General features: G+C 66.4%; 1 protein-coding gene across 1 annotated transcript in view; it reads right to left on the bottom strand.

Moving 5' to 3' along the window:
* Positions 1–11993, bottom strand: part of LOC134518859 (striated muscle preferentially expressed protein kinase-like) — a 40134-nt gene extending 28141 nt beyond the window's left edge. Inside the window, exons 1-2 of the mRNA XM_063342160.1 lie at positions 11867–11993; positions 11136–11688 (exon numbers count right to left, since the gene is read on the bottom strand). Coding sequence (XP_063198230.1) covers positions 11136–11544 — 409 coding nt within the window. The 5' untranslated portion in view covers positions 11545–11688; positions 11867–11993. The remainder of the gene's footprint in view (positions 1–11135; positions 11689–11866) is intronic.
* Positions 11994–13327: the final 1334 nt, after the last annotated feature.

Below are 13327 nucleotides of genomic sequence, written 5' to 3'. Positions count from 1 at the left end.
GCATACACACACACACAGAGAACACGCGGCACCACTCACACCCGCAACTGCTCGCACACACACACGCATACACACACACACACACACACACACACACAGAGCACATGCGGCACCGCTCACACCCACAACCGCTCGCACACACACACGCACACGCAGAGCACACGTGGTGCTGCTCACACCCTCCTGCTGGCAGGGCAGACCCGGCAGCGCTCACACGCACACGCAGACACTCACCCCCGGCTGCGCGCCCACGGGGTACCCACAGGCACACACCCACGGGGTATCTGCAGGCACACACCCCCGGGCACACACCCCCGCGCTCGCGGCTGTGGGCGGCTGTAGGTGGACACGTGTAGCACACGCCCAGCCGTGCACGCACACACTCGCACGCGCTTGTGTGCACACGTGTGCGTGCACACACACCCCCACACCCCCCTTGGTGATGGCACTGCGCACCCCAGCCCTGTGCCGCTGTCTGTGCCTGGGGGTGACATTGCACCCCATCCCTGTGCCACTGCCTGTTCCAGGAGTGACACTGTGCAGCCCAGCCCTGCCCTGCTGGGCAACCCCCTATGCCCAGGGAGGTGACAGCCTCGGGCAGTGTGGCTACCTTGGCACCGCTCCCCACAGCCAGCACCGCCTGCAGCAAGGTCTTTGCCCAGGCGGGTGCCCAAATGCTCCACAGCCCCTTCAAAGCCACTGCCCACGCCAGCTCGGGGACCGGGCCAGCAAAGCGTCTTCCAGGCGCTGGCCCAGACGCCGCCATGGGCACAGGCCCAGCACAGGGACAGCATCCCCCATCCCCAGCGGGGGCCGTGCCAGCTGCGAGGGAGGCTGCCTGGCACAAGCGGCATGGGATCGGCCCGTCTGCGCGGGGCCGGCGGCGTGGGGCCCATGCTCGCCCGCGCCGTCTGGGCAGGCAGGCAGGACCCGAGCACGGGGCGGAGGCGCCGGCAGCTCCCTGCCAGCTCGGCTGCCCTCCGCACCGCAGCCGCGGGGCCCGGCACCCTCATGCCAAGGAAGGGACCAGCCCAGGGCGACCCGGCTGCCAGGTCTGGCGAGCACTGACACCGTCTCCCAGAGAAGCAGAGGGATGGGGTGATCTCCAAGGCAGGCAGGAGCGGCGATGCGGCGTGCAGACAGGCAGAGCTGGGCTGCCAGGGCTGAGCATCCTTCCCAGCCAGTCTGGGTGACAGGGTCTCCCCAGGACACTGAAGCCCTGTGCCCTGTCTCCCAGGCATGGAGCCCAGGGCTGGCCACCCAGCTTTCTTGAAGCCCTTAGCGCTGCCAGCCCTTCCTGCCTCCCCACAGCTCACAAGCAGGGTCACGGACAGACAGCCCCTGGGGACAGCTAACCAAGCATGGCCAGCAGTTAGTCGCCCTTGGAAGGGCAGCGGGCTCATTTCACGTGCCCCAAAGCTGTTGCCACTGCAGTGGCAGCCCCTGCTCGTGGGCAGCGGCTGGGGGCTCCCACCAGCCCCCTGCCTGCATGCAGTGCTGGCCAGAGGGCAGCGGCTGCACGAGACACATTTGTATTCAGGCTGAGCCAGGCTTCACCTCCCCTCCTCGGCTGACTGTGCTGGTTCTGGCTGGCAGCCCGTCTTCCAGGCCAGGGAAAGATAGATGAATGATTAACTGCACCATCGGCGGATAATTCCCCCATTAAAAAATGAAAATGCAATTGAGTGCCATTATCGGGTGCTCTTGTGGCTTCCCCAGGGACTGGCGCCATCAGCTCCCCATCAAATATGGTGACTGCACCCAGTGGGCCTGGGCTGGGCTCCATCACCCGGAGCTATGGGGTGGCTGAGCCCCATCCCCTCTTCCCTGCAACAGGTCCCTGCAGGACTGGGGTACCCCGCAGCCAAGACCCCCCTCAGGTGCAGCACCCGCCCACAGCTCGTCAGGGAGTGAGTGCTGGGTGATGTGGGGTCATCCCCGAGCAAGGAGGTGGAAAGGGGGGCAGGAGAAGCTCAGGGCTTGCCATGGGGTTGGGTTCTGGGCGAAGGGGCCAGCTGGAGAGTGGGGGGTGTGCTCCCTGCCTGGGATTTCATTTGCACCCTGGGAAAAGAGGTGGGGGAGCCCCAGGAGGCCGCTCTGTGCCCACCCAGCCCGAGGTGGGGAGAAGGCTGGCAGGGAACAGCACCCAGCTTCAGCCCTGCCCCACAGGGCAGCCAGGTGAGACCTGGTGCTGTCTCCTACCCCCATGCCAGGCACATCTCCCCCCCTGCCCAGGCTGGTGTCCTGCCCTGGCCCTGGCACAGGACATCCCTGGCCATGGGGCCAAGGGGAGTCAGGGGGGAGAAGGTGGTCCTGGGACCATAGAGCACAGCCCATGCAACCTGCTGCCGCCTGGCATGTGGAGCCCAGCACCACATGGCACTGGTGCCACTGGTGAAAGACAGGTAGCTAGAGAACAGGGACAGGGTGAGGTGGGGAGGCAGTGGGTGGCTTGCCTGGTGCGCGGGGACAGCCGCTGTGGGTGTGCCAAGACCACCCATGCCCAGCCAGCGCAGCAGGACCCTGCCCCACCACATGGGCAAGCCCCTGGGCTTGCTGCTCCCAAGGGCAGATGGGGCAGCCAGGCAGTGCCACCCACCCTGCCCCGGAGGGACCTGACTCCCAGCATCCCTGGGAACCTGTGTCCCTCAGCACATCCTGCACCCCTGGGAAGGGACTGTGGTTCACAGCCCCTCCCCAGCCCCTGCTGGGCCACCAGGCAGGGTGACAGCAGGGAGGCTACGTGCCTGCACTGGGTGGAGCAGCGGGGTGGCCTTGTGCGCTCCGGGGGAGCTGGAGGCAGGGGGCTTCCTGGAAGGATGCTCCCCATCCTCCACCCCCCGCCGAGGCCAAGTGACGTCCTTGTTCCTTGCTCGGCGGCGGAGCGTGTGGCGGGGCCCGCGGAGGAGCCTTGCCTGTGCCAGGCATGCTCCTGACGCGGAGGGGATGACGCATGCAAAGCCTCGTCTCCAGCTCCGTGACCACCGGCAGCGGGGCCGGGGGGAGCCATGAAGCAGCATCCATTTGCTTCCCTGGCTCCGGAGAGCAGAGAAGGGAGAGGGTGGCACAGGAGGAAGCCCCCGGCAGGGGTTTCAGTCCTGCTGATGGCACAGGCGGTGCAAAGCACCTGCCCTCTGCCCATCCTGCCCGGGCTGGCGAGGACAGGCAGGCAGCTGGCGGCTCCGCAAGCAGGGATGGAGCTGTCGATGGGCGAAGCCCTAGGGAGCCCCGGGTGGCACCAGCAGGGCCGGAGGGACACCTCCATCCCCATCCCCATCCCCATCCCGATGCGCTCCTGCTCCCCATCACTGCCCCCTCCCCCCGGCATCCGCCGGCGCGGCAGCCCGAAGCCCTTACCTGGAAACGCTTCTTCACCCAGATCTTCTTCATGCTTCTGCAGAGCCCCGCTGGCCCGGTCACACCGGCTCAGGCCCGGCAGGACGCCAGCCCGCTCCCGGCGGGGTCCCCGCTGTCAGCAAGCCGGGGGGGCAAGCGATGCTCCGAGCATCCTCCACCGCCGGCAGCCGGGGACGGCGGAGGGAGAGGAAGGGGCTCGCCAGGTTGGGCTCTCGGGAGGGCTGGAGCTGTGAGCATGAAGCATCACTGGAGTGCTCCTCCCTCCATCCTTCCCCCGCCTGCCTCCGCCTCCGCCCCCCCGCCAGCCCTGGCACACAGCGACAGCGGCGGGGGACAGGCGGGGCACAGGTGGCGGGGGGCGAGGGCAGCCGCGGGGCGGGGAGCGCACGTCCTCCCCTCCCCGCTGGCTTTGGCTCCACGGCCCTCAGGGGTCCGAGCTCCCTGCCCAGCGATGCGGCTGTACCACTGTCCCCTGCCATCGGTCCATCCTGCCCCACCGCCCGGGGCAGGGGCTGCTCTTCTCTCCCGTGCTCAGCACCGTGGGGCACAGCCCACCACTGCGGTTCCCGCACGCACCCCGACGGGGACCAGAATGACACAACACACCACGCCAGCGCTGCATGCCACCGCCCTCCATGCGCTGCCCCCAAAGTGCTCCTGAACAGGGCGGCTCCACTGCCACAGCCGCCACAACCCTGCACGCAGCAGCAAAGCTGTGGCGCAGTGTGCCATGGCACTGCCCAGCCAAGATCCAGGCTCGGGCCCCCGCATCCTCCAGCCATCGGCAGTGCACAAAGGTTCCCTTACCAAGGCATGGGTGTGAGCCCCAGCACTGCTGACCCACCTGCACATGAACAAGAGCTAATATGGGCGCAGTCCTGCAGAGAAACCCCCCTGGCACTGCCCATGCCACGGCACAAGACCCCCTTGAAAACCACACAGCCTTTCCTTGCAAACCATGGAGCCTCCATCCCCAGGCACCCAGTCCCCTAAGCCAGACCTTGCACCCTGTCCCCCGGGTGCCTCAGGACCCAGGTGGGACGGCAGGGCTTGACTGCTCGGCCCTGGGCTACCATCAGTGTTTTGTGGCTGGTGGAGGCGCAAGCATGCCCTGGGGAGGCGGGCTGTTGTCTCTGTCTGTGTTGCATGACACACATGAGACCTCCCCTTGTCCTGGGAGGAAGACCCACGGCACAGCTGAGGGCAGGACTGGGTGCCCACGACCAAGCTGTGATGGTGCAGAAGCTGTGGGTCCCCGGTGAGGCTGGCCAGGGCCATTAAGACACACTAGTGCCCCCAGGGTGCTGGCACAACCCTGGCACACCTGTTCCAGCCGAGTGTCCCCAGCCCTGCCAGCCTGTCCCTGTTCTCTGTGTCACACTGCGAATAAGTCAGAGGGGCAGTCCCAGCCCCACAGCCTCAGCGGGGTCCTTCCTTCCTGCCTGCTGTGCCCCCGCCCCCAGCTCTTGGTGCCCTGCATCCCCAGCTCACCAAGCCGTTGAGCACCACAGCACCCATCAGCCCCATTTTCCAGGCTCCTGGAGAATCTGACAAGGTCCCGGCCCCACCGGCTGTCCGTGCTGCCCCCTCCCACTGCAGAGCATCCGTGGGGATGCTGCTGGAGGCCTCCCCACCCAGCGCTTGTCCCCATGCTGCTCACCTGTCCCCTGGGGAGCCAGCCACCCCACGCAGGGCTGCACACAGGCGTCACGCTCCCCATGACGCTTTGGCAGCTCCGGCAGCTTTTCTCCGCTTCCCCTCCCAGCCCATGACTCCCAACGTGAGGCTTTTCATGGCTCCATAATAACTTGCAAATTACCCAGTACAAAAGGAGCTGTTTATACAACATTTCTGACAGTCCCACAATCCGAGTGATGCTGCGGGGTTTCCGTGGAGACCCCGCACGTCAGGCGAGTCCCACAATTGCCAGAGCTGGCACAAAGGGAATCTCTCCCATCAGAGGCAGAGGATTCTGCTGGGCCCCCCCGGCCCTGGGTGGGGACAGAGGTGGGCACCCCTGAGCCATGGCTGGCTAAAGGGGTGGGCTGTGGGGCTCATGTCTGCCAGGGTCCCTGCCCCCAGGGTCTCCCTGCCGGGTGCTCTCACCCGGGCTCTGCATGCATGTGGTCCTGCACAACCTGTGCCCTTTTTTCTCACTCAAGCGGGATAAAAGCCCCGTCAGGGATGCCAGGAAGGTGCACCAAGGCTTGGACTTGGCACACGGTGGTACCAGAGCAAGGGTGCTGCCACCACAGCACCTGCAGGGACAGCCCCAGGGCTGGCCCCAGGGCTGGACCACATGTGCCCAGCCAAAACGCAGTCATTTGGGTATCCTCTGACTGCCATGTCTGCTGCCCCATCGCCCACACAGTCCTTCCCTGCCCCTGTGGCTCAGCCATCCCTCAGCAAAAGCCCCAGGAGTGGCTCTGGGCTGCCCCAGAGAAGCTGCACCCTGGGGAGCAGCTGGGTCACCTCCGAGGGGCTGCGCCTGCTGCAGGGCCCAAAAGTCCTGTCCAGAGGCTGCAGCACCGGCAAATCCCACCGCAAGGGCAAAGAAAGTGTTTGACGGGAGGTGATGACAGCCTGCACTCAGGGTGTCTCCTCTGCAAGGGACAGGGGCCAGCATGGCCATGGCATGGGCAAGGGGCAGAGCTAGAGCAGGTGGCCCCATTGCCACCCGGCTCCAGCTTCACCTGCTGGACACACACCAGCCCTGAGCAAAGCAGGTAGCAAACGCTTGCTCAAAATGCAGCATGAATTACGCTCTGCTGAGAGAAAACGGCGACTCCCCATGCCTTTCTGTGCCTTCCCGGCAGCTCCGCACGGATCCTGCCCCTGCACCGCAGCACCATCTGGGCACTGGCCACCCGGCCCCGGCCATCAGCCCTTTTGTCTTGGTGCTGGAATAACTGATGGTGGTGGGTGCCTGCAGCCACCTTGGGTAGGAGGAGGTCTGGACATGAATCTTCCATGTGTCTGAGCCTCCCGAAGCTGCTGGGGATGGTCTGCGGGAGTTGGGGATGTGCTGGGAGCCTTGGAAGGTGAGGCACCATCCCGAGCCCTGTCTTCAGGGAGAAATAAATGCAGCGGGATGGCCCTCGTCGCAGGGCAGGGCAGCATCTCAGCAGCTTTCTGGCCCTGGCAATGCTCTGCTGTGACCCCTCTCCGAGTGCTAGGGACACCCCAGGTGCCCTCCCCAGCATCACCTCCACATGCTGCCACCAGAGCACACGGTGCCCGAGCGCACGGTGCCCGCTGCAGGCAGAGGGCACAGGGACACAGGACAGCAATGTGACCTTGGCTCTAGGTGCCTCGGCATGGAGCGGAATGGCAGGAGGCATTTTGTCCCTGGCCTGCCAGCCCCGCTCCTGGCATCCCCCCTGTCTGGGGCTTGGGGGCTGCATGCAGAGAGCAGGGGGGATGCAAGGGGGAAGCAGGCAGAAGTGCAGGCAGGAGTGCAGGCAGCAGGGTAGAAGCAGTTAGCCCCTTCCCAGTGTCACCGTGCCAGGGGACAAGCCAGCAACCCGGTGTCGGGAGGCAGGAGGGGAGCAGGGAGCACTGGGCAGCCCTGGGAGGAGGAAGAGGCTGTCGCCCCATCACGCAGCCCCGAGCTGCGGTGCTATATTTACCCGCCCGCGGGCCCGGGTCTCGGCCTCTCGCCTGTAACACAAGCCCTGCAGCCCGCCAGAATCCGAGGGGACGGCACATTCCTCAGCAAAAATAACCCCCCGGCAGCGGGCGAGAGGGCAGGGGTGGAGGTGACTGACTGGACAGCTGCACCCACCGCTCTGCTCACCGGCGAGCAGCCCTCCCGCTCCGCAGCACCCCGGGATGGGGGGCCGGCACGCGTGGCCACCACGCCAGCCCCCTGCCCAGGTGGCTGGGGACAGAGCTGGGAGCCCGAGTCGCTGGCAGCTGGCCCCGGTGCCACCCCTGGGGCCAGGGAACGGGTACAACTGGGTGGTGCGATGCTGTGCTTGGGGACCGGTGGCTGCACAGCCATCCACCCACTGGCCCTTGCTGGCTGTGGGCATCCTGAGGGGCAGGTCCAGCTTCATCCTCCCTGCAGTGCCCAGCCCCAGGGACCTGTCCCTGTGCCAGCTGGGTTGTGGCACCAGCCAAGCAGCTCTGCAGAGGCAGTCCGTGCGCTGGCACAGTTGGGCACCGTGGGACATGGCAGCCTGGGATGGAGCCCTGCTGTATGCCCCTGGGACTGGGGGGACAGGTAGGGACATGGGGCATGACAGCCAGGGAGTGCAAGGGGAAACTGAGGCAGCCCCAAGAGTCACGCAGGAGGGAGGAAGTGGCAAAAAAAAGAGGCTTTATGTCCTGTTCAGTCCCTGAGCAGGGCTGGCAAGGGCTCCGGAGGGAAGGGGCAGTTGGCACTAAACATGGGCATGGCACTGCAAAGTGAGGGACTAAAATTAGGCACCGAGATAAATGGGCAGAGGTGCTGAGCCACCAGGGACATCGTCAGAGCAGCCGTCCCTACCGGGGTGCTATTGGCATCGCCGCACACTACCAGCCGCAAAAGCATGCCCACGGTGCCCCACTGTAACTCCGGGCTGGACGGGAAAGGGCCATGCAGGGCCACCACGCACAGGCAGCTCCTGCCCCCTTCCCTGCCCCCAAATCCAGACGGGTGCAGGCTGTTCCCTGGGCAGAGGACAGGTTCCAAGGCGGTTTGATTGCTGAGTGCAGGTGGAGGCGAGCGGAGCAAGACGCCGCGCCGGGAGACCAAGACGGACACATCCAACCTTGAAACTAGAGGCAGCCCCGGCGGGGAGGATCAGGCAGCGCTGGCACAGCGAGGAGGGCTGGGCTCTAAAAGGACATTAGCTCAGGTTCTTAAGAGGTGATTTAATCCGGTTTATGGGGAAAAAATTCAGGAGATGCAGCTGAGAGGTGATACAGGCTTTAGCAAGCCTGGGGGACATGGAACCACGGTGGGGCCCAGGGCTGGCTGGAAGGGTCTGGAGGGTCCCTGAATGAACCTGGGAAGCCCCTGGACCTGCCTGGTGCCGATGTGAGAGGGGACAACGCACCGTACCTGCACCCACAGAGCCGGGGCACAAGGGAGAACCTGCACCAGGAGAGGGGCAGAGCAGTGGGACATGGTGGGGATGGTAGGATGCAGTGGGGATGGTGTGCCCCCAGGAGCCCCTGCATCCACCTGCCCGACCAGCCCCACGCAAGCGCTCCCCGCTCCCCATGCCAGGTGCTGACGCACTCGGGGGACCTGGGAGAAGAGCAGGAGAAAATCATTAGTGGGGTGGAGCGACAGATTCAGGGCAAGGGATTAGAGGAGCTAAATCGGGCTTGTGTGAGCAAGGGGGAATGCTGAGCTGGTGCAGCAGGAGCTGCCGGAGCTAAGCGTGGAGCTGGGCAGCACGGAGCCCCCCCATCCCACCAACAGTGACCTGAGCCACCTTGGGGAGAGCCAGCCCCACGGAAAGCTGCAGCCTGGGCTGTGTGCTGGGAAGGGAGAGGGCAGGACAGGGCTCTGTGCCCACCAGAGACTGTGACCCGACAGAGGTGAATGGAGCAAGGGCACTTCAGTACCTCCAGATATGGGGGGCCAGAACCCTGAACCCAGAGAAAGAGCTTGTTCTGCCCAGGGACCTTGCACACATCCCCATTGCTTGTTCAGCTGATCTGGATTGCAGGGCTCCCCAAGGAACGAGCACGGTGTGTCCCTGCCCATCGTGGGGATGGCACAGCCACCAGCGGGACTTCCATTGTCCCTGGAGAGCAGGGTCTCAGCAGGGGGTGTGGGGAGCCCCCGAGCAGCCAGGGCCTCCATGCCGGAGGCTGGCGAGCCGCGGCACCCGGCCTGGCAGGGTGTCAGGGCAGGCGGGCGCAGAGCGGTGGCACAGCTCCTCCATTTCACAAGATGACCCGTCTCACCGCTTGGCTGCAGGCACAGAGAAAATGGCCTCAGGGGAACAAGACTCTGCGTGCCAACATCCTACAACGGGGCCAGGCGACAGGGCTGGACCCCCCGCCACATCCCATCACCTCCACACCAGCACCCGGTGGGGACGCGGTGCTCCCTGGTCGCTGCCATGGTGCACCGCAGAGACCTTTCTGCCCTGGGGCAGTGGCAAAGATGCACCAGGGGCTGGCGTGGCTCCTTGCCCAGCCCAGTGTCCCCAAGCCTGCATGGCTCCAGAGGCATCCCTGCCCCAGGGCTGGCTTTTTTGGTGGCTGTTTGCTTGATGGCAGCACACGAACTGAGCGCCCGGGGCAGGGTGACATTCACCCCAGGCGTTAGGCAATCCTGGCTGCTCCGTCCCTCCCTCAGCTGCTCCAGAAAGGCAGCAGCGAGGGCCAGCGGCTGGGAATTGGGAGCAGGGAGGAGTGCGTCAGCACAACGGGAACGGGCACCGGGGGAAATCAGGCATTGCCGCTGGGCAGAGGCAGGGGGGCCCGGGCCGGCGGTGCCATGGAGAGGTGCAGCGGCACACCAGAGTGTGATAACAGGGCGAACCCCCTCCCGCCAGCCCCCCTGGGACAGGCTGCTCCTGCCCCGTGGGGCAGTGCATGTCTCCCACTCTCTCTGTACACACAGTGCCATGGTCCCCAAAGGCGCGATGCACAGTGACCCCACAGAGACCCACTGCAGGGCAAGACCCCTCCAATGCACTTCTCTGCTCCCCCTGTCCCCACCACCAGGCCCATGAGCAGCACCTACGCCTTCCTCTGTCTTCCAAACACCGCTCCTCCGGCCTCCCGGCTCACACAGAGCAACTCCTCCTCTTCCTCCGGTGCTCCCTGCAGCGCTGGAAAGGCTCCTGCTGCCCTCCCCTCCACTGCCACCCAGTCCCCCCTGCAAGGTGCAGCATCTCCAGCACCCCTCCCGTGCTGCAAAACCAAGGGTGCAGCTCCATCCCCGGCGCCCAGCGCCGCCTCCCTTCCTCCCTGCCGTCACTGTCCCCACACACACAGCATGGCTCGCATCTCAGAGCGGTGCCACCGGCTGGCACCACATGCCCCCTGACACCCAGGGAGGTGGAATCCAGCCTGGCTGAGCCCCAAAGTTGCCTTGCCCCCTGTGCAGGATGAGACCCATCCATGCAAGTGCCCATCTGCACCCCATGGACCAGAGGAGCACGCCCTACTTGCCACAGACAGGGCAGGTGAGCAGGGGGGTGGCCATGGCACTCTGTGGGGGCCAGCAAGAGTTACCTCTACCCTAATTAACCTAATTAATTAACCACCAGGCCCCGCCCACTGCAGGGCACAGGTTCCACCTACTTTACAGCCCCACCCCCTGCCGTGTTGGGCTGCTCCCTTGGCCCCAGTTCTCCCAGTGCAGCCCCAGTGCGCCAGTGACAGTGAAGCCACGGGCAGCTCTGCCCACCGGCAGCTGGTGCACAGGGGTGGCTTGTGTGGGGGGACCGCGGACCGGGTCGGTGGCTGCAGAGGGTGGCATCACCGGTGCCACACACCCGAGCCACGTCTCTCTCTCCTGCTGCCCCGAGCAGGCTCAGTATCACATGCTCCCACCACCTCCATGCCCAGCCCTGGCACGCTGCCTGGCCTGGCAGCCACTGCTGCAGCCACATGCTCGCTCCAGGCCGGAGAGCTGCCCCGGTGCTGCCGGTAGCACACACCCCAGCCCACAGAGAGGGGGGTACAGCAAAGCCCAGCCCTGGCTGGCCCCGGGCACGCACCGCGGTGGGAGCCTGCAAAGCACTGCCGCTTTGGCCAGCCTTGGCAAACCCATGCCCGCAGCCATGCCAGCGCAGCCGTGGTGGCGGCCACACCGCCCTTACCTTCCATGTCAATGATGGCCAGCACGGCGCTGGTCATGGCCTCTCCGCTCTCATTCTCAGCAATGCAGGTGTACACACCGGCATCCTCCTTCTTGCTGTCCCGGATCCATAGGGTGCCATATTCCTCCTCGCGTGGGGCCAGCAGCTCCTCATTTCGGTACCAGCGCAGGCTGGGCCGGGGGTTGCCCACGGCCACCACCCGCAGCCGGATGTCGCAGCCAGTGCCAATGGCCGCGTTCTTCAGCTTCCGCACAAAAGCCGGTGCTGCCGGGCGAGCTGGGCCCTCCTCGGGTCCTCCCGGCTCCGCCGTGACCTTGGCGCGCTTTGGGGGGATGCCGGGGCTCGGCGGGGCCGCCCGAGGGTCCCCGCTGGCCCTGCTTGTTCCGCTGCGTACCTGTGCTCGATGCATGGTCTGCAGCTCCACCGCCTGTGCCCGCGACCCCCGCTGCCCCGAGCCGTGCCCCTCTTCGTCCCCTGCCCGTGGACTGGGGGTGCTGGGCGCCTGCCAGGGGTGCCCCCCGGTCCAGGTGCCGTTCGGTTCGGTGCCTCCCCCCTGGCCGGCCGCAGCCCCGAAGGTCGCAACGCCGTGGGCAAATGAGGGGCTATTTTTAGGCGGGGGCTCGGGTTGCCGCTGGCCAAGCCACTGCTCACCGAGCGCCCGGCGCGGCACAGCACCCACACCCCATGCTCCGTGGGGACCCCGAGCCCCCTCCCTCCCCGAGCCTCGGCACCTGCTCCTCTGCCGGCCTGGGTGCGAGTCCCCGCGGGTGCCGGCCGCTGGCTGAGCCCTCCCAGCGCTGGGGCTGTGGCGTCCCCCCCCTCACCCGTCCCGTCCCGCACGGCCCCCGGCGAGCTGCGCTCCCTCTGCCCCCTCTCCCGAAGTGGCAGCTGCCTCTGATATGTCACATTCCTTGGCCGGGCTCCCCCTCTCCGCGCCCGCCGCCCCGGCCCTGCAGCCCAGCTCCGCTTGCAAAGATAGAAAGGGGCCAGTGCCTTTCCATATTAGCAGCGAGTCTTGGGGGGGACCCAGCCTTCCTCCCCGCTCCGCCTTCCCCTTCTCCGGCGGTGTCACCGGATCGGGACAGAGAGACCCTGGTGGCATGTGGAGGGAAAGGACACCGTCATGCTTCCTGCAACGCGAGACCCCGGGTAGGAGCCAGCCCCGCGGGGCCCCTTTGCCCCATCCCCAGCAGAGGGTGGGCAGCAGAGGAGGGACCCCTGTTCACCCGAAACCCATCCTGCGGGGGGGGCTGCAAACACAGTGAAACCTCCTTTCTCCCACTGAGCCCCTGCCTCGCCACCCTAGGCACTGTGGGTCCCGGCCAGCCCCCCCAGCACCCTGCTGTTCGGGTTTGGGGTGCCCCACCAGAGCCCTCACCAGAGCTCCAGGCGGCGAGTGATCAGGGACAGCTTGTGCCCCGCGCTGCCTCGCCACCCCTGGGCAAGGCAGGGCTTCCCCATCTCCCGGTGGCGCTATGGCACATGTCTGGGCACCCAGCCCCGGCTGCCCTCGCCGGGGGCTGTAAATCTGGTGAGCAGGACGTGAGCAACACAGCATCCTGCTTCCCAGCTGCAAACCGGCCCCCGCTGACTTTGGCACAGCCCGCTGCCAGCAGCAGTGGAGCATCACCGGTGAGAAGATCCCAGGATCCCCCCAGCTTGAGTGGCTGGGGGACGTCGGAGCGGGATGTCCTGCTAGACCCACAGCCGGGCGGCAGAGCAGCCGAGGAAGCCCCGGGGTCTCTGGGGACTGGAGGAGAAGCTGCCAGAGCCCTGGGGACACTCCTCCCTGCCCGCGCTGCCCTGCAGGTGTAGGGCTGCTGTCCCCTGCCTGTCCCCCCAGCCCCAGGGGCAGAGCCCTGGCCCTGCCAGCCTGGGCCAAGCGGGGAGGGAGGCGTCGTTCCTCCCCAGGACGGCCCTGGGGACCGTCCTCGATGTCAGAGGGCCACCTGCTGGAGACAGCCCTTGAGGTCCGACACCCCCCCTCCCAGCCCTGGCCGGCTCCACAGCCAAACCTGGCGTTCGCCATGCTGGCCTTTCTGTCAGAGATCCCCCCCAAGCCCCATCCCCACTGCTGGCAGCAGCACCGGCCTTGGCCCTAAAACGCCGCCCTCTGCCAAGCCCACTGCCCTCCCGGGGCTCTGCTGCCCGGAAGGGGGGTGCAGCCCCTCCGACGCCTCCTGGGGCAGAGA

The sequence above is a fragment of the Chroicocephalus ridibundus genome, chromosome 7 (assembly GCF_963924245.1).
Source record: "Chroicocephalus ridibundus chromosome 7, bChrRid1.1, whole genome shotgun sequence".
NCBI lineage: Eukaryota > Metazoa > Chordata > Aves > Charadriiformes > Laridae > Chroicocephalus > Chroicocephalus ridibundus.
Note: the sequence above shows the minus strand (reverse complement) of the source record. Positions and strands in the feature narration are given on the sequence as shown.